This window comes from Ruditapes philippinarum, unplaced genomic scaffold, assembly GCF_026571515.1.
Source record: "Ruditapes philippinarum isolate M1 unplaced genomic scaffold, ASM2657151v2 ctg4839_1_1_1_1, whole genome shotgun sequence".
NCBI lineage: Eukaryota > Metazoa > Mollusca > Bivalvia > Venerida > Veneridae > Ruditapes > Ruditapes philippinarum.
The window spans coordinates 1-21,121 of NW_026866886.1; the positions used below are offsets into that span (position 1 = coordinate 1).

Consider the following 21,121-nt stretch of genomic DNA (forward strand, 5'->3'; position numbering starts at 1 on the left):
GCTATATGGGGCACAAAAATATTGAAGAACACAAACAATGCTGAAACGTATTGCTGCGGTGAGTTAAGAAGGCACATGCCCCCGCGCCCCATCCGGATCTGCAACTGGCCATGCACAATAATGTATGATACATTTTACGTCGGGGGTAAACCAGAGGGTAAAATCACGGGTTAGTTGGATAGACTGTTACAGTATCCAATACAATAAATTACAAATTAAAAATTGAGACATTTATCGTTAACCGATTTGGACATTTATGAGCACCTAATTTGTTGCGACATTTTTCGTTAATTTTTGGACGTTTATCGTTAAAGGAGTTTTGGACATTTATCGGCGATTGAGACATTTATCGTCAATTTTTGGACATTTATCGTCGTTTGGACATTTTTCGACGTTTGGACATATATCGGCGCTACAATTGTGTGTACCAAACATGTATCTTAGTTGCATAGTATACTTTAATCAATGGTTTTTACATTTTAATTTCAAATAAAAATAACATTTAAAGTGAATTGGTTTATGATGAAAGTATGCAATGCCATAAATATTTATGTTTATAGTATTAAGTATCATGTGTGTTAACAAACCATGCAATAATTTTATGTGGATACTGATAATAAAATGTTCTGGAACAGAGTATTTGTAATTCATCATATAAATGTCACATTAAAACATATATAAAAACTAAATAAACATTTTAATTTAAGAAATATTTTGTAAGAATATTCAATTGATATGTTTCTTTTTTTTCATTGAAATATGTCTTGAAATGTGCCCATTGTAAACACAATCCACCTTAAAAAGCATTTCTCATCTTATGTCGGCATATGTATCGAAATTTTCCTTTATGTCTTAAAGTTGCTAAATAAGTATAGACATCTACTCAATGTTTATTGTAATTTCATACCACCAGCTAAAATATTTTTTTTATCATGATGAATATACATATTGCGATATTAAACGGTAGTGTTGCGACATCTAACGAAAAGACATTTCAAGGCTCCTATTGCGACATTTAACGGCATGGAATTTTACGACTTTTAGCGGCGGTTGCGACATTTAGCCGCAATGGTGCGACATATATATAACGACGCCACACAGTAGAGTTTTGGTTATAAATACTATAAAATCAGTCATCAATCGCATATACATGTAACATGTAACATATAACATTTTCGTGAAATAAATTGACTCATCTGGAGGCATGAAGCTTTAATGATTGAACGCTCTAGGTAAATCACCGCTGTACAATTAAGGTCGTTGAAAATAACAATAAATGTAGGTAATTAAACATTTGTTATCTTCATTTGTAAAATGCAATACATTTTTCTTTGTATATTAAATATGAGCAAAACCCATATTGTTTTATCCTTAATAGTTAATGTTTGAAAATTGAGTTTTAAGAGTAATAAAGTTGTTCTTTACATATGTATTGTTTTATAAATTTTGATTTGAGATTGAATCAGCTTAAACGAGTTGTGGGCTTAAAACGAAATTATCCATAACAATTCTGATCCGTGTTGATTAGCAAATGAGCTTCCAAGTTCCGTGACGATAGCTCCTGTGGTGGTATACTACAATGTCTAAACTATTTAAGGTATGTTAAGTTTTCTATTAATTGATAAATATACAAGGAAGTATTTCGAGCACCAGATCCCGTAATCATTTATTCGTAACATCTTTTATAAAACGCTTATTTATTTCAGATTATTTATTCAGTAACCTGTCCCTTTTTTTATATTTATCGCCATTTTGTAAACAAATGTATATTGACCCGATTCGGGTCACTGGTTATACTATTAAACAATGAAAGGGAGGTAATAAAAGTGTAGGCAGTCAATAATGGATTACTTAACTTTGACCATAGTCATTAGTGTAAATACTGTGTTTCGGTTATCTTTAATTTAAATTGTAACACTATTTGGCCTGATAAATCGAGTAAACAGATAAAATTATATATTGTTCGTCTATGATATAAAGCTACATATGTGTTCGAAAGCGTAAATATATAGTTATTTTGATAGGAATTATTGTACATGTCAGCATGGAAAGACAGACGGACACTCTCTCAAGCTCTGATTTTCGGACACGATTGAATGACCTTTCATTTGGAGAAGGATTAAACACATTTTTGGGTAAGAAACATTGTACATATACGTTGAATTTTAACTTGCCAGATAAAAACTTTATTATGAACATTATTAATTCCTTGTATAAAGAATTCTAGGTTTATGTACTCGTTCACTTAATTAATATAACGGATCACCTTACACAAGTTATCACTTCGTATAATTATGTCTTTTAACCAATTGCGCTACTGAAATTAACAAGTATATACTGGTGAACATGAGCATGGCACCAGTAGGGTTCGAGCCCGCGATCACACGGTTTAAGTCGCAGATACCTTAACCACAGTAATTTAACTTTGAAATCCTATCCTGTAAGATAAACACTAAGTATTCCATAAATGTACCAATGTAGTAATTTTTCTGAGAGTGTTCATATGAAATATGATAATTAATACTTAAATTGCCCTTTTTTAGCATTGAACATAGTTTTCTTCGGCTCCTATGGACTGGCTAGTGCCCTGTTCCTGTATACAGATCTGTACGGTAAACCTAAATGGATGCTCAAGTACAAGACACAGCCGGGTAAAAACCAACCAGTAAGTTTATATATAGTCTTAAGGATACTTTATGTAGCTGACATTTGTAACCCGGCTTACTTGCGGAGACTTACACCTTCAGCTGCTTTACTCATTTAACAGGATGAACTTCTTCGAACAGAGGTCCATGTAAGAGCATCGACGGCAACCATTTGTACGAATGTGCTACTATATACTAGCATTTTCTGATACCAGCGAATGACAATTTCGCTCTCCTTTCCATTATTTGAGTGAAAAAAAAACAAAAAAAAAACATAATAAATAAGTCGGTCATGCATTGGTATTCTATATAATTTTAGACACAGTAAATACCATATTCAGGTATATACCGGACAAGGTACTTGGATGATTAAATGCCAAAATCTATCTCGCCTTTTCACCCATCGAAATGCTTTTTAAAGCATCTAATTAATCTTTTCACAATACTTTAAATACGATAATGAATGAAAAATGTGAAACTCGGCATGATTTCTGCAAGCATCTAGAGATAGTCCTCCGTTAATAACGTCATTTATATAATTCCAGGTAGATCGAGACAACTTAAAGAAATTAATGAACCAATTGACAGTCAATTATCTTATAGTAGGTCTGCCATACGGTGTTTTACATTACATTCTCCACAAGTTAAGGGGAAGTGATTTATCATACAACTTACCCACAATGGCGGAGTTCATAATTCATTTCTCAGTCTGTGTGTTGATGGAAGAAATAACTTTCTACTATTCTCATAGGTGAGTTTCTGTTCCTGATTTCCATCTTTGACTTAAGATTTACACCTTTGACCACAGATTTCCATCTTTGACTAGCCTCAGATTTCCATCTTTGACCTTAGATTTCCATTTTTATCTCAGATCTCCATATTTAACCTCAGATTTCCATCGTCGCAATAAATCTGTTTTCTCTTGAAATACAAGCAGTTGTTATTTTCGGAAAGCGTCGTTGAAATAAGCCTTCAAATCGAATTGCTTTCACAACAATCCAGAGACTTGGCGTAATAAATGTATTTTTGAAATATCGAGATTTATGTGAATTTATATCATTTAGTGATTCGTGCATTTATTGTTGCCTTTGGGGACATTAAATAAACTAAAAATACTCATTGGCAAGCTGAACATTTACATAGACATTAGAGGCCCAATGCTGAAATTATTGTTTCTCAAAAAAATTTTTTTTTACATTTTTTGGTACCTTGTTACAGTTTTCAAGAAATACGTGTCATATACCATATACGTACATAAACAATCTTTGGTGGTTTGTTATGTTGGCAATTGGTATAATTATAGTGAATTTTATTTTGAATGGACGTCAGAATACTTCTTTGTTTATATGTTGCTACCTTCAAATCACATTTCTACATGCTCAGTGCTGCTTCTTTGGTTGTTTTGGCGCCGTTATATGTTGCAACCCAGCTAAATGTCGCACTTGCCGCTAAATGTCGCACAATCATCTGCCATTACACAACGGTAACATTAAATGTCGCACGATTTTCCCTTACTGTCAAATGTCGCAACACTACCGTTTCGTAAATGTTCGCATTTTTATTAACTTTGGGATAGAAAGGAATGATCCACATACCGACCCCAGATGAAAAATACTTTTTAAAGTAGATTGGTCCACATTGGGGAGTTTACAATAAAATTTTCAAATATTGATCATGTTGATAAAGCAATAGAAACGTATGATTTGGAAAATTCTTACAATATATTTCTTGAGCCCAAAACTGTTTATATAGTTCTACTTTATTTAACCCATTACTTCATATACACGCCTTTTAACGCCTTTTCACCCCCCCCCCTTTTTTGCTGTCTCAAATGATGAAAAAATGCCTTATTTAGGCCCCCAACACTTGTTTTTGTTTGAGAAATGTTGTTAAAAAAAGTGACCTCTTTTTCGGCGCGGCCCCCCAACCAAAAGATACATCAGGGGGTTGCCAGAAGGGGGATGTGCCCCCTTCTGTTTGGGGGGTTTGAAGGGGGGCGGAGTCCCCCTCATCGCCAAGAAAATTTTGGACTTGTGAGAGGCTGTAAATGGCCCCAGATTGATCATAAGGTAACGTGTTACCAACGCTGAAAAGCATTTGACTCTATCTCAATCCATTGAGAAGTTGCAGCACTTTGAAATCAATTTTGATGGAAAAAATCAACGCAAAATAGTGATTTTTGGCAATTTTGAGATGTCCCCTCGTTGCCATGGTAACAGAAAATTTAAGCCTGAGCATGTTGTTGCAAGGGCAATGGTCCAGTCAACATTTGTGCCAAGTTTGATTAGTGTTGAAGCAGTTTTTATAGTATTATAGCAATTTGAACTTGTAACGGGAGACTTTTCAATGAAAACAGCCATTTTTCACAAAATGCTCATGAAGCAATGGGTTAATATGACACTGATATCATAAATTACAAATGATTTGTTCTGTAACATTTTATTATCAACATCCACATACGATAATGCCAACAAATATTTTAGGTATTGCATACTTTCCATCAAAGCAATATAGGTTTGTGAAAAATATTTGCATCTACAAAATACTTTTCAAAAACACTGGATCCCAAGAAGGATACAAGAACGTGGAAAAAAAACCCAATAAATTTGGAGAAAATAAACGTTCATACAGTGCTAAAGTACTTTCGGCGTATTATGCCTTCATCAGGGGTGTATTACATGTATAATGTGTACACAATAGAGCACAAAATCTCAATACGTGTGTACTGTACAGTATCAAAAATTGAACTGAATTGAAGAGTATTCGCTAAACAAGCTCTTTTGCACTAAATATATGTCTCATTAGATTAACAGACTGTGGCCCCGTTTTATACTTTATACTGCTGGAATCGAAATGAATTTACAAGTATGTAGATACATGTAAGCATGGCTAGACTGAACCGGCTTTGTCCTTATTGCTAACTAAAAAAATCTATTGTGATATAAAAATAAATCACATGGTTAGGTTAGGCTTGCAAATATGTACAGCCTTATCAGTGTCAGCACTGCCGACCCATTCTTTGTTCTTGCAGCACATTAAATTACCGTTTCGATTACAAGTTGGATAAATCGAATATGCGAACCAATGTCAAAAATGCCCTCAGGTTAATTTTTTTAAACAAACAATGTGTGAAAGTTATCTCCCATATGTGATGCATATAAAACGTTTTGGACACGTTAAATAAAGAAATTCCGTAATATACATAGAAGGAAAAGTAGAGAACACTGTAAACTCAAAATTTTCCAAGAAATTAGATATGAACATTTTAAAATTACAAGCGAACTTAAAAGGACGAACACTGATAACCCGCTTTGTTTGCTTTACTGCTGTTGTATATAAACCAATTCAAAACAAATCTGTTTAAATTAGCCTCCTTATCAAGAATAAGGAAATGCAATTTGTATAGTCTGCCCTGAAATAAAGGGTGGACAACTATTTGTCCCTCTCACGTTACAGAAGGGGAATCCTGAGATGCGTGTATGTGGTCGCACAGTCACTTTCCTTCCAACATGTCCTCGATGCATGTATGTGGTCGCATGGTCGAAAATCTTTAATTTTCAAAAGTCTGGTGCAAAATTTTAAAAAGATTAACTCGTAAAAAGGAATTTTATAAGCCTAATTAGAATTTTGATATTTCTGGAATATAGAAGTTCTAAAAGCTTAATATGGATTATTTTTATTCATAGTTACAACTTATTATGAATTTTAACTCATTACTAGTAGAAATAAACCTGGAATCTTTACTCATTAATGGTAGAAATAAACCTAACTACAACTTTGTTACTCTTAAAAATCCTAGTCAGTACAAGTAAATTAAGTAGAGGATAATGAATGAGTGTAAGTTCAATACTGAATTTATTGCACGAGTTGAATAAAATTATATTATGCGAGCCTCTGGCGAGCATAATATTATTTTATTCAACGAGTGCTATAAATTCAGTAATGAACTTACACGAATTTAATATTCTATTTATCACATACCCAAAATAAAGACCGTTTAAAGTGAAATAAGAGTCATTTTTCATTGACGCGTCTATAGTATAACGCTAACATTTAGCGCGTCTTTACACTATGTTTGTATAACGCTAATGACGTCACATCAAAATATATGCACGGCCGTGCAATACCATATTTACGGAGTCGCAAAATCGGCACGGGTGTGTGATAAATCAATATAAGGAATCGAATTTAAAATCTTAATTCGAACATTGTAAATCCTAATGAGTACTATTAAAGCCTAATAAGTAAAATATCTGGAACTTGTAACATCCAATTAAGTTGTTATACAGAGAACGAATAAGACTTTTATCTCTACTCATAGGTTATTAAAACTTCCAATTATGACATGAAAAGTCCTAATTGGTTTTCGTCACACCAACACAGGCAAGCCATAGCTGGACTTTCCAGTTTTACTAGTGCAGGAAGTCTCTTAGTGCCACTCCATGTACGAACTGGAACCTTAGAAGAACCACCGACGTCCCGTAAGCTAGCTGGATAGCGTCCTCACAAGGAAGAATCCAAAGTCCCTGATGGGATTTGAACCCACAGTGGTGACGGCCAAGTAGATGGACACTAGTTTACAATAAATTTGCAAACCAATTTGCAAATACGCAAACCAATATACATGTACTTAAAAGATAAGTATCATAATTATATGCACCTACCATGTTGCATTAATAGTTTGTATTAATAATATCTGTCATATGTTGCGGTTCGGATCGGATTATCGGTTCCGAGGAGACCCGCCACTTGGGCGGTAACGAGGCTTGCTGAGTTACCGCCCATGGGCGGGTTCCCGAGGGGCGGATATTCCGATCCGAACCGCAAACATATGTCAGATATTTTTTCTTGCATATTCTACCATATTCCATTATATTTTAAATTCTTTCTCTTTATTTTCAATGGAAATTTATATCATGACGACCGTAACTACTTTCTTACAACAGCGTATGAAATTGCAACTTCATTCATAACGGTAAAATGACGTCATCCTAAGCGTGGCATTGTACACCACTCGACTCATCTGGCACCCCCATGCCAGAATAAATTTCCGACATTGGTAAAACTCACGGAAACGCCAGTCTGCTATGCAAGAATGAAATTCTTGCATAGTAGACCGGCGTTTCCGAGAGTTTTACCCATGCCGGAAATTTCATCTGGCATGGGGGTGCCAGATGAGTCGCGTACCAAACAACAACGTCATTTTAGCGCACTTTATGAATGAACCGCGTTAAAGTGACGTCGTTATAGAAGGGAAATATGTGCTTAGGATTACGTCATTTCGCCTGTAAGTTCATACGCTATTATAAGAAAATAGTTATGGATGAAATGACTTTATTGATTGACGATATTATTAATCCAGCTTGCTAACGGAACATCGATGGTTCTACTCATGTAGCTGTTTGTGCCTGAAATAATGAACAGAGGGGCACCTGAGCTTTTAAATGAAGCTCCATTTGGGAAAAAGCCAATAATCCGTGTCAGCTATCACGCGAATCATTTATACCACGTGTATAACTACAATTCTAACACTCCACGTGATTTTGTCACTATAGACAAAGAAGAAAAAAAGCCGGTGTTTAACTGCCAATAAACACTGGTAAGGGACTACTTGTATATGCAGCTGTTATGTTTTCACCCTCGATTATATAGTTTACAAAGCCTTTTAAAGCAACAATAAAAATCATTTTATTTATATTTTTAGTTCTTAGATGTTTTCTTTCCGCTTGAAAAAATAACTTTAGTGATCTTCCTTATTTTATCGTGTTAGAATCGAAATAATATCGGTCGTAGCAGTGTTTATTGGCTATTTAACACCGGTTTTGTCGTTTTGATGCGAAAAAATTAACCACTCAGGCCTACGGCCTTCGTGGTCAATTCATACCTATCAAAACGCCGATAAAATAACGCCGATTAAATAGCCGATAAACACCGCTAGAAGGCCGATATTATTTCTTAATTAAAGTGACTGGACTTGGTAGTAAAAAAATCACACTTTCTTATTTAGATTACTACATACAAGTTACCTTTACAAGAATGTACACAAGCAGCACCATGAATGGACGTCACCGATTGGACTAGGGGCCACTTATGCTCACCCACTGGAGTTTGCTTTTGGTATGTATTCATATCAATGCCATGGGATTATATTAAATCAAATATATTAATGTTATATGATGAAAGACATATAAATGTCATATAATTTCACTTTCATATTTAAAGACAATCGAGTTTTCAATTAAATGCATTACCTATTTCTTAGTATATTTTTGTACCTTAGTTGTTTGAGAGTAAAACAAAATCTGTCAGGCAAAGCAATATTTGAAAAATGAAATATTGTGTTATTAAACAAAGAATCTCAGGAATTGTTTACAATTACTATTTTACTCATTAAATGTTATTGTTTTTTCCTTCCATTTTTTCTACAGGCAATATTTGGACCCTTGCCTCAGGGCCACTGGTAATGGGTTCGTGTCAGGTGACGACCTTTATCTGGATCGCCCTAGCTTCTATTGTGACTGTGATTCACCACAGCGGATATCATCTCCCGTTCTTACCGTCTCCAGAATTTCACGATTATCATCATTTAAAGTGAGTGTTTACAAATCCAGCGCATTTCTTTGCCATTTTTACCGTCCAGATACTACTCAGATACTTATATAGATATTTAGTTTAAGCACATCTTAGGCCCGATTATGAAAAAGCTTAAACAATTACTTTATCACACCTGAGTCCTCTCCCTGCATGGAACCAGTTGCGTTGTCACATGTAGAAACCCCCAAAAAGGCTCGAACCTACGAGTCCCAAATTGAAAGACAGTTTGTAACTAGGATGGCTTATTTTTATATGTTTATTCGTTGGCAAACTGTTGTTTTTTAAATTATCTTTAGGTTCGTAGGTTCACTGTTGCGTTCTAGTTCACTGCTGCGTTTTTGTTGTTGAAATATTCTATTTAGTTTCGTTGGTTCACTTTTAAGATTTTATTGTCTTTTGGTTTGTTCGTTTACTGTTGCGTTTCTTGTATTCTCTTTAGGTTCGTTGGCAACTACGGCGTTCTAGGTTTTCTGGACGTATTTCACGGTACAATGAATCCTCAATTCTTGAAAAGTAAACAATACAAGAGACACCATCTAATTTTCTCCGATGCGGAAATGAAGTGACCGTTTCCAACAGACAAAAACTGTATTTCAACTTTATTTATTGTAATTTTCGTTATTTTAATTTGATTTTATGTACTGTAACTGATTATTTTATGCATGTTCTGAGAAAACGAATAAACCGAAATTGTAAACGTTATTTATTTAATTTTCGAAGAAATTGTGTTTATGTTTAATTATATGTCAAAATCAAAGTTATAAAATATATTTACCCCGTACTACAATAAAAAGCTGAATTGGACCAATTTATAATTTAACCTGACAAACCTATTAATCTTCTTAAGGAAAATTAAAAATAGGTACGGACTGAAAACGAAATATACAAACAAGATAAATAAATAAACGACCAGTAGACTGAAAGTTGATACATCTTAGGTGATAAAAAACGTTAAACTTTCTTTTATTATTATTTTATCTATATTTTCTGAACATATTTTGTAAGTATACTTTCTTTTCTAGTAATCAATATTTAGGAATGTAATTTGTTTTATTTCATGCTTTCCAGTGTTTTATTGTAATATATCAGATGATTATATTCTGATAAACCACTAGTGAAATTTATAAAATATAATTTTCACTGTAGCCGGACTATATCTGAATGCGGATGAAAAGAAAATCAAAACTGAATGGAATAACCGGCAAAAATAAATGCCGTCATGCGTAAATTTTGCTTCTTTCGGAAAAGAAAGTCGATGTCACCATACATTATGCTAAAAATGTAACAAAATTAGAGAAATTTAACAGAACTATATTTCAAATTTGTTGATGTGACGTCATGATGTGATGACGTCACGAAGGAGAATGCGCGACGTTACGCGGCAAAATCAGTAAAAATTACTTAAAATTACTTAAAACGCATGAAATAAAAAGAAAATTTATTTGTTTTACATATAAGATTGAAATATATTTCATTCGTGGACACCAGCTATTATATTTTCACTCGTGGCTACGCCACTCGTGAAAATATTGCATCTGGTGTTCACTCAGTGAAATTATATTTCAATCTTACATGCAAAACAAACAAATATCCTCTATGTATTCGCGATAATAAAATTTATTACTAAATCATGCTTATAGGTAGGTTATAATCAATTGCATGTTGAGAAATTGTATGAATCATCAAAATATGTAGTACTGTACGTGTAGTGTCAAGCAAACTTTAATGTAAATTTCTCGACAAGGACGCATTGTTACACTCCAGACTGAATTGTGAAAACGTTGTTTGGTTTTTTCATCGACTACTATCACATCTGCAAGAGGTCTCTTCAGAAAAGACAACAACGAATAAAAGATAATTTTTGGACATTTAATACCGAACATGTTTTGTATTTCTTCAGTGATAAAGGTACAACAATTTGACACATCACAACAGAGGTCAAGGACATAGAATATAAAACACGTGATTGGCCATCAGCCTCGTTATCAAGTAATCAAATAGACGTTCACTATTGGTCACTATGTAAATGACGTTATATACGAAAACTTTACTAATGTTATCTGTGTTCCTACACTTTTTTCACAAAACTTCAAACTGTCAGGCAAAGTCGCGAATGTATATTGACTTTCGGACAAGGTCCAAGGCGGAAAAAACATGATAGGTATTTTGTCAATATGTTTTGAAATACTGAATAAATTTTCTTCAAACGAAGAGCATTTACTCTTACATGGGAAGCATTTCCGGTTTAGTATGAAGCTTTGTTATTCACTCTTCTCCCTAAATAATTGAGTTAATGAACATTTCAGAACAATGTGCACAGATTATTCGCCCAAACCATTTGGAAAATGGGAAGACTTCACATAAAAATCGGTAATGATCGAGGAATTAATCTAGGATTAAATGCATTTAATTTGAAGAAAATCCATTCAGTATTTCAAAAGATATTGACGATCTTGCGCAGTGCGCTGTGTCTTAAAGTCACGTGGGTCCGCCATCTTGAGAGTACCGTCTAAGCACACACTACGAAACTGATCGCCAATTAAGGTGCTTTACAAAGATTTGCATGACACAAAACACAACAATTTTATGGTTGATCAAAACATTGGACAAATGTAGCACGTGATATGTTCAAAAAGCCATTTTTGTAACAAATAATATGTACACACAACTGGATTTAGGACAGTGAACCATTTATACTTACTCTAAAATCTCCAAAACAAAACATTTCTATGCAATGACATGTATATATGAAAATTTTAGGTGAATGTATGACATCTAACTTGGCGTTACCCCTAATAAAATTTTAAGTTTTATCGTATTATTCCGAATTGAGGGAAAGAGTTGTATCTAAATACCTGAACCTTTCAACAGAATTCTTTAAGTCATGACAAAATAAACAATTGAATAATGCGTAAAATAGTTCTTTAACAAAGAGAAATATTTATTTTTCTTGTTTCTTTTTATCTTTATTTATTTTGTATATTGTTTTGTTTAAAAGCCATGGGTCCGAAACAGTCTATAATTAAATTTAAAAAGAATAGAAAAGAAAAAAAATCTCAATAAACAGACGACATAGTCTGCTTCGTACACAAATACACAAAGTGTCAGATTTTCGAAAAGTAAATAAATTCATAGATCTCGTACAGACTCGGCAAACTTCGTCATTTTCCGTACCAAAATGTTTTAAAGTTGCGTTTAGATTGCTTTATTCATTGTTGTACTAAGAGCACCAATATTCTTCATGTTGGATAGTTGTGCAAATCTAGAGTATGTTAAAATTCCAAGTTATATGTTTGTTCTTCATAATACATTCGGAAAAATCCGTCAATTATATTTTTACGGAATATGAAGAAAAGGGCCGGACATTTTCGATTGCTTAATACACCAATGTGGCGAAGTATGGCAGATTCGAAGAAAATATAACAATGATCGAAGTACTTTAGAACCAAAATGGTTTTGGTAAATTCTATTCTACAGTGATTTGTTTGTGAAATAAGGCAATTCTATATCTATCAAATTGAGAAAAGATGCGATGTTGAACATGTTTTATGTTAAATAAAAATGGTGCGAGGTATTCGTTAACAGTGACCCGATAAAAATTCACAATATCTATTATTAATACAATAAATACATTGTCATATAAAAAGCATCCTAAAATGTGAAATGGATAAATTAAAAATGGAATGAACGGATGTCATGCTCTAAAATTCAAATACAGATACACGAAATGACGGGTCGAATAACAAAATGTAAACACAAATCCTGAAATGATGATACAATTCGCGAAATGTAGACTTTTTTGTACACAATTTAGAATTAAATAATAAAACACATTTTTGCCATAAATTTATACAATGAACATAATTAATGAATTCTTATTGTCAGTAATTGTAAGGAAAAGATTGACTTGAAAAGTTCATGATTTTGATTAATATTAGTTTTTATGTATCATTTTAATTGTCAATTTGATTTGCGGACACAAATACACACTTCAATGGATTTGAAATTGGTTTGTTTGGTTACTCACATATTCTAGAAAATAATAAAATTTTCAACTTGTATCTCCATATAAACACACTGGATTATCATACAATAATGTAACACATGTACACAAATGTCGTCTGCCAAAAAGTGTCTCGTGCCAAACAGTAAAGCATAGTACTCATTCACTTTCATTGTGGACATACAAATATTTCTAAAAATATCTCCTGGCAAACAAGGATACTCCTAGTCAAACATTATAATTGCGGACATAATTAACATGCTAATAAAATAAAACATTGGTAAAATCATGGACTAATCATGTAATAGTAGTACAATAGAAGTAACAAAGTTATGGATAAATCAGGAACAGTTTAACTTGGTCCCTCTCTAAGAACTCATGGATTTGCTTGAACAATAGGACTTGTTGGCCTTCATCTCTTCAGCCAATGCTTATTGTTAATACTTAAATATACACCCAATGCTGTCTCTGAAATGATACAAATGTAGAGTTTTCATAAAAAAGTATAAGAAAATTAAAACAAAACTTACTTAAAAAAGCTTTTGTAAAAAGCGTACATTTTAAGAAAAAAATCCAGTTTAACCGCAATATATGCGTGAAACTCGTGCAAAAACATATTGAAGAAAATCAACTTACCTTAAATCTTTTAACTTCCCGTTTTTCTTTTATTTCTTTATGCTCCCATTTCGGAGATATACCAAGGGATATCCTCTAGATAACAAAAGTACCATATATTTTTTAAATAGTAACAGATTATTAAAAAAAAAAAGAAAACCCAACAGAATCTTTAAAAATCAACAAACAATATGTCAAATAGCGACCACATAGAGATCTAAAAAAAAGATCACTCTTGCACATTTTGCTATATCAAACAAACATGTATATAGATAAAACATACTGATAAATAAGTAAAAGAAATAAAGTCAAGATTGTCTATAAGGATAACATTTAACTTAGTTCCAACTTCTTAGACAAATTCCTAGACATCAAAGCTTGTTCTTATACGAAACAAGTCCAAATTGAAAGCAGGTCCAATACATTTCACAATTCAAGCGGCGTTTGGGGGTTAATTTGCATATTTACCTCTTTCAGTGTTCCCTTAGCTCTTAGTAGATAGCAGATGGCATACAATGGTATGATGCTCATAGATGCGCACGCAATCATCCAACCAATGGCGTTAGCATAATCCGGGTACACGTACTTATGCGCAGACCCTTGATATACCAGCGGTGTGTAATGTAGAATGCTTGAGATTACAATTATCTGAAAGGCAACGATTGGTCAATTTCTAAATTATCATTATATACATCACTTCCGTTTACAGGCGATGCAGACGACAGTAACTGTTATTGTCGTAAATAAAAACAACGGTGTTTAGGTTGGCAATTAGTGTTATTGAATATCCTGAAAAACATACGCCTTGTGCGACAGTGGCATTGTCAACCCTTTGAACAGAGTATCACAACAAGAATTCGTTTCGGAAGACATTTTTGACTGTATCAATGCCACATACTGTAAAATGATATCTGAATTAATTGAACATTCAAAAAAATAATTGGTTTTCAACAAAGGAAATGAGGCCATACCAACTATCCGCGCAGTCCGGGGATCCATCTTTGCTTTATTTTCTACTTGTTTAATAGAATTGTGTAAAAAAATCGAACAGAAAAAGGCCTAATCATGACTGCGCATCCAGGCTGGTAGGGAAATCCATCTTTTCGCAAAACCACTTACGTTTGTTTTCAATGATGTGACTCAAATTTATCATTTTTCTAAATATTAATAAATTTTTAGTACAAAAGGATTAGTTTCAGATATTTCCAACATATTCTCCAGTAAAGTCCAGGAAGATGACCAATCATTTGATCTATATCTTTACAAAACTGGTCAATACCTGCAAATATGAAATCGTAAAAATAAATCTGCAAGCACAAAAAGGCTAACATGACCGTCGAAACATCCTGCAAATGGAGTGAACCTTTCATCTTCTTTTCACAAAAAATCACTGACTACCGGTAAATTGTATTTCAATGATGTAAAAGAACACAGTAATGTATAAATACTATATTTGAGCAGCGTCATGACAAAACCAACATAGTGGGTTTGCGACCAGCATGGATCCAGACCAGCTTGCGCATCCATATGTTGGTTTTGTTGTGACGCGGCTCATTTGTGTCTTACGTTTCTCTGCTGTGTGATAATTTTGAATGAAAGTTTTTAGTCAAAACATCCATTTTAAATTGGTATAATCTTGACACTGACATTGACATCTTTTTTCTCAGTGTATTAAATTTTCTAATGATTGATTTTTTTATTATATAAAATTAGGCTCTGTGCATAAGGACAGTCGTGTTAATGTATTTGAAAGTAAGTGGTGCGCAATATGTGACATATAGTGAGTGACATACAGAATGTTATGTGGGTGGTATATATAGTGAGTGAAATACTGTAAGTTATATACAATAAGTGATATGAAGTGAGTGAAATATAGTATGTGATATGCAGCAAGTGATATACACTGAATGATGTATATATAATTGATATACATTGAACAGTGTGCGTTAAGTAATGTGCAAATAGTAATATTCAGTGACTTATGTGTAATGATTGCGGTGAGTGATATACAGTGAGTATATATACAGTGAGTGGTTTGCAGTGAGTATTGTGCTATAAGCGATATACAGTGAGTGATATACATTAAACAGTGAGTTATGTTCAATGATTGCGGTGAGTGATAAACAGCGAGTCGTGTAAAGTGAGAAATGTACTATGAGTGATATACGGTGAGTTATGATCAATGATTGTAGTAAGTGATATACAGTGAGTTATGTGCAATGATTGGTATAAATTGATTGATATGCGTCAAGGGATAGGCAGTAAGTGATATACTTTGAGTAAAGTGCAATGAGTGGTATAAATTGATTGATATGCGTCAAGGGATAGGCAGTAAGTGATATACAGTGAGTTACGTGCAATGAGTGGTATAAATTGATTGATATGCGTCAAGGGATAGGCAGTAGGTGATATACAGTGAGTTACGTGCAATGAGTGGTATAAATTGATTGATATGCGTCAAGGGATAGGCAGTAAGCGATATACAGTGAGTTACGTGCAATGAGTGGTATAAATTGATTGATATGCGTCAAGGGATAGGCAGTAAGTGAAATACAGTGAGTAACTTGCAATGAGTGGTATAAATTGATTGATATGCGTCAAGGGATAGGCAGTAAGCGATATACAGTGAGTAAGTGCAATGAGTGGTATAAATTGATTGATATGCGTCAAGGGATAGGCAGTAAGTGATATACAGTGAGGCATAAGCAGTGAGTGATACAAATCCTAACAGGTAATCTCGCTGACAAACCCTGTATTCCACCAAGAAACATTTGATATAAGTACAATAGTAACCTACCATAGAACCAAGAGACGGCGACCACCTGGCACAGAACTGTGAAAACTATACTAGTACCAGCAGCAAAATTATCCAGTATTTTAAACACATACATTCCACCCTGAAATTTTAGAAAACAAATATTTTGGGAATAAAATGCCTTGACAGAGCATGCGCTTATCAATGTTTTATCAAAATTGACAAATTGTTATTGAATTTTAAATATGCATTCGAAATTTTCTATTCATATGAAAATCTTACTTATTTTTATTTATAAAAAGTTTGAGTATTTATACAAAATGATCAGATATATTTTGCATACAAAAAATATGTATAAATGTGGGCGGATGATCAAATAAAGTCATACAGTAAATGGCGGCAAAATGGTAAACGCGTCGGACTAGTTACCTAATGATGACTAGCCGCATGGGTTCAAACCCCTCATGCGAAAGTTGTTGTTTCCTTTTTTGGCAAGAAACTTAACACTCATTGCTCAGTACTGGTTGGTTCCGAAAACGGATTCGAAAGTGTGTCTATAAGCTTATAGATTCCGAGACAATCGAGCTAAAATAGATTCTGTATAAACCAATTGGATGACGGGTAAACCACATCGCATGGTCATATATCATTCCGCCATTAGCGCTTATTTTAAAATGACGGCACTTATCCGTCTTTCAAGACTCTAAATCAAAGAAACATACAATTTTATAAATAATCTTAGCCAATAAGATTGGACTTACCCAAGTATTGCATGGAATGGAGAAAAAGAAAGCCGTCGCTATGACAACCAAAGTTAATACTTCACGGTAATATTTGTTTTTAAACACACGATAAAAACTGTCCGACAGTCCAGTCAATGGGGATTCTAACCCACCAAACTGCAAATATAAATTGGTGGAATACAATATATGAAAATAATTTCAATATTTATAAGATTTAAATTTTCAACAAGTTTTATTCTTTTAAAGTCACATTATGCCTAAACGAATATTTTGTTTGTTCTTTATAAACAACGCACTTGACACGCATGTTAGATTAATATTTACCTGAAGATATGAAATTACTTGTCATATAACTATCAAAATGTAAACAAAGTAGTATTTTGACTTCCATAGAAAATAAAAAAATCACTATAACTGCACTAATTGGCAAAAAGCAACAGAAGCGAACGATAAATTTGGTAATTGGCAAATGAGTAACTTTTTGAAACTTTAAAAGGACACCAAAAATAAGGAGCTTTTGGGAAACAAAAATAAAGGCATTTCTTAGACATAACGGGCCTTTAAGCATACGCGCATCTTACTTAAGTATTTAACAAAATCTAAAAATACAAGTATAGAAAAAATACAAACCGCACTATCCATTCCAAGTGTTATTAACATGAGGAAAAAAATAATCGCCCATGCTGTAGATCCTGGAAGTGTCGCAATGGCTTCTGGGTATACAATGAAAACCAGTCCTGGCCCTGAAAGAAATTGTCAAAATATTTATACTTTTAAACATTTAGATATTGTCTGAGACTTTTCTTCACTGGGGAGGAGAGAAATATTCTTTTGGATTCATTTGGAAAAGGCTGTATACGTAATTTTATCGGAGTTATCATTAAATGAGGATTTATAATTTTCTGACTAACTCATCCTTTAACAGCAGATTTATATTGCCAAACCTTTATTGGAAACTTTTAGACAACCATGCAAAAGTCCAAGAACAATAAAAAGAAACCTAGAGTGATAATGTTGCTTTAGAAGTGGTGAATTGGTCACAGTAAATATTTTGTGTATAGATATCAAAGATAATGTACACACAACTTTCAATATTATAGTATAATTTCTATTAAAAATTGTAATTTCAGGTACAGTAAAATTAGGTGATGGTCAGCAAATCTATTTCGGGTAGTTTGCATGTCATACATACGCTAATAAAGTTATATGGCAATATTTTCTAACTTTGCTCATGTTAAAAAACCCTCGTTATTTGGCAAATCTTTTGTTACTGAGCTCTTGTTAAAAAAACCCTCGTTATATGGCATAGATATTTTCTAACTTTGCTCGTGTTATAAAAAAACTTCGTTGTATGGCAAATCTTTTTATTCTTTGCTTTTGTTATCAAAATCGTTATATGGCAATCTCTTCTAACTTTGCTCGTGTTAAAAAAACTTCGTTGTATGGTAAATCGTTTTATCACACTCCCGTGCCGATTTTGCGACTCCGTAAATATGGTATTGCACGGCCGTGCATATATTTTGACGTGACGTCATAAGCGTTATACAAATATAATGTAAAGACGCGCTAAATATTAGCGTTAAACTATAGGCGCGTCAATGAAAAATGACTCTTATTTCACTTTAAACGGTCTTTATTTTGGGTATGTGATAAATAGAATATTAAATTCGTGTAAGTTCATTACTGAATTTATTGTACTCGATGAATAAAATAATATTATGCTCGCCAGAGGCTCGCATAATATAATTTTATTCAACTCGTGCAATAAATTCAGTATTGAACTTACACTCATTCAATATCCTCTATTTATGCTTTGCTCGTGTTATAAAAAAAAACCTTGATTATATGGCAAATCCTTTCTAACTTTGCGCGTGTTATAAAAAAACCTCGTAACATGGCAATTTTTTTCTAACTTTGCTCGTATTATAGAAAAACCATCGTTATATGGCAAATATTTTATAACTTTGCTCCTGTTAAAAAAACCTTTCGTTATACGGCAAATCTTTTCTAACTTTGCTCGTGTAGGAAAACCTTGTAAGTGTGTGCTATACACATTATATTAGTAACGGACATATACATGGCGTAACCGTTGGATATACCCAGAGGAATATTTATCTTGCACGTTTCCGTCATTTATATGATTATGTACATGTTTTCCAAAGATATTCACACGCAAAATTCGTGAAATTTCTCAAAGTCGGTGTTTTGTTCTTTTATCTGCATACCTTGGCAGTTCATCCATCAGTTGCAGACGATAAACAAGCTATGTTTATCTTCCATTTCTTTCAACCATAAAACAAGCTAACAAACGGCGTTCCCATCGCAAAACCAGTTTAAACAATTTTCATAATAATTTTACACCTGTATTTAAAACCGATATTGTTATCCGGGCTACTGTTGATACATTATTTATTTTAAGAGTTATCAACTTTTGTTTAAATCTTTTGTGAACATGTTTTATTTATTTTGTCTCAGTTCTTTGCCAAAGGCATTTTCTCACACGTTTCAACTGCATCAATCTAAACCAAGATTTTTCTCCTATTCTTGACATTATGATTCTTGATTAGATACCATTATTGAAATAAAAACTTTATCAAATCGTTTTCATTCATGATTTGTCTATGTCTGCAAGGAAAGTCTTGCTAAAAGAATACAGAGGTATTCAATCATTCAGTTCTATATAGTTTAATCTAAATTTACTCATTTAAGATTGAAAACCATTGGTTTTATAACTTATACCCGTAGCAATTAAAGAAAGGTCGGCGCAACTAAAAATGTTATTTAAATATCCTCTTAATATTTTCAATACTAATATAAACACTTTTCATGTAATTTTGCTGTTTTTAATGCACCCGAGGGATTACACTTTTTCCAGATTTTTAAAAGCCAACATTTAGAAAACATTAAAGGCTACCGATGAACAGAGACGGAATATGAAGTAATAGGATAATTTTTTGTTGAAAACCTATATGCTTCAAACCTTTTTTTTATCATTTCTTATTTCACTGTGCTTTTCTGGGTTGATGATATTTATTGTTCTAGGCACGGAAATATCAAAAACTATATCTTATAACCAGGTGCCTTTTTCGAATACTCCAAAAGAATTGCAATAGAAATTAGTTTATTCATAACTATCAATGTGATTTTACAGCTGCTTATAAACGATCTTTTTATCAAGTTTATATTGAATCTATTAAGGAATGTTTGTCCTATTTCTTTGCCAAAAGATCTTTTTTTTAATTTGTTATAATTTACAACATTATAAACTCACCAAAATTAAAATATAGCATTCTCAAAGTAAATAATGGACCTTTACTTTTATAGAACTTTGACATTAATTATAAAAAAACGACGAAAAAAATAAAAAATGTGAACTACGTTAAAGTTAATAGACCTCCATAAAAACAAAACATGAAAATATCTTTCGAGCTCAATAATTTGTTTTGCTGCAAGTATGAAACACGCAGTCTTGCACTGTATATTTTAACTATACACCAGTGAACACAGAAGGAATTTAAAATTACCGATTGTTTAATAAAAAAACCTACACGCAGAAAATCATATATATTCTTCTTACCGTTTATCACTTTGCTTCCGTCATTTTCGTTTTTTTGGCAATTATTAAAGCTCTAAGCTTACGACGTATTCGTTAATGGCAAACCACTTTATTTTGAAGTATTGAAGTTTCCATTATAATTGCCGTTTGAACATATCTGCGAAAGTTTCATAGATCAAAAATTCAAAATTTTATATTTTAATATTATTT

At 33.0% G+C, this 21,121-nt stretch overlaps 2 protein-coding genes across 2 annotated transcripts in view; one reads left to right on the plus strand and one right to left on the minus strand.

The window, feature by feature from the left end:
• The first annotated feature begins 1,504 nt into the window (after positions 1-1,504).
• Positions 1,505-9,941, plus strand: LOC132734116 (fatty acid hydroxylase domain-containing protein 2-like). Its single transcript, XM_060720835.1, has 7 exons — positions 1,505-1,597; positions 2,025-2,135; positions 2,544-2,665; positions 3,191-3,396; positions 8,653-8,762; positions 9,074-9,236; positions 9,679-9,941. The coding sequence occupies exons 2-7, from the start codon at positions 2,045-2,047 to the stop codon at positions 9,803-9,805; spliced, it is 819 nt and encodes a 272-aa protein (XP_060576818.1). The 5' UTR covers positions 1,505-1,597; positions 2,025-2,044; the 3' UTR covers positions 9,806-9,941.
• Positions 9,942-11,094: 1,153 nt separating this feature from the next.
• Positions 11,095-21,121, minus strand: part of LOC132734117 (sodium-dependent noradrenaline transporter-like) — a 35,698-nt gene continuing 25,671 nt past the window's right edge. Inside the window, 7 exon segments of the mRNA XM_060720836.1 lie at positions 11,095-13,710; positions 13,879-13,953; positions 14,326-14,530; positions 15,040-15,136; positions 16,655-16,754; positions 17,374-17,511; positions 17,986-18,098. Of these exon segments, the coding sequence (XP_060576819.1) occupies positions 13,687-13,710; positions 13,879-13,953; positions 14,326-14,530; positions 15,040-15,136; positions 16,655-16,754; positions 17,374-17,511; positions 17,986-18,098 (752 nt within the window). The 3' untranslated portion in view covers positions 11,095-13,686.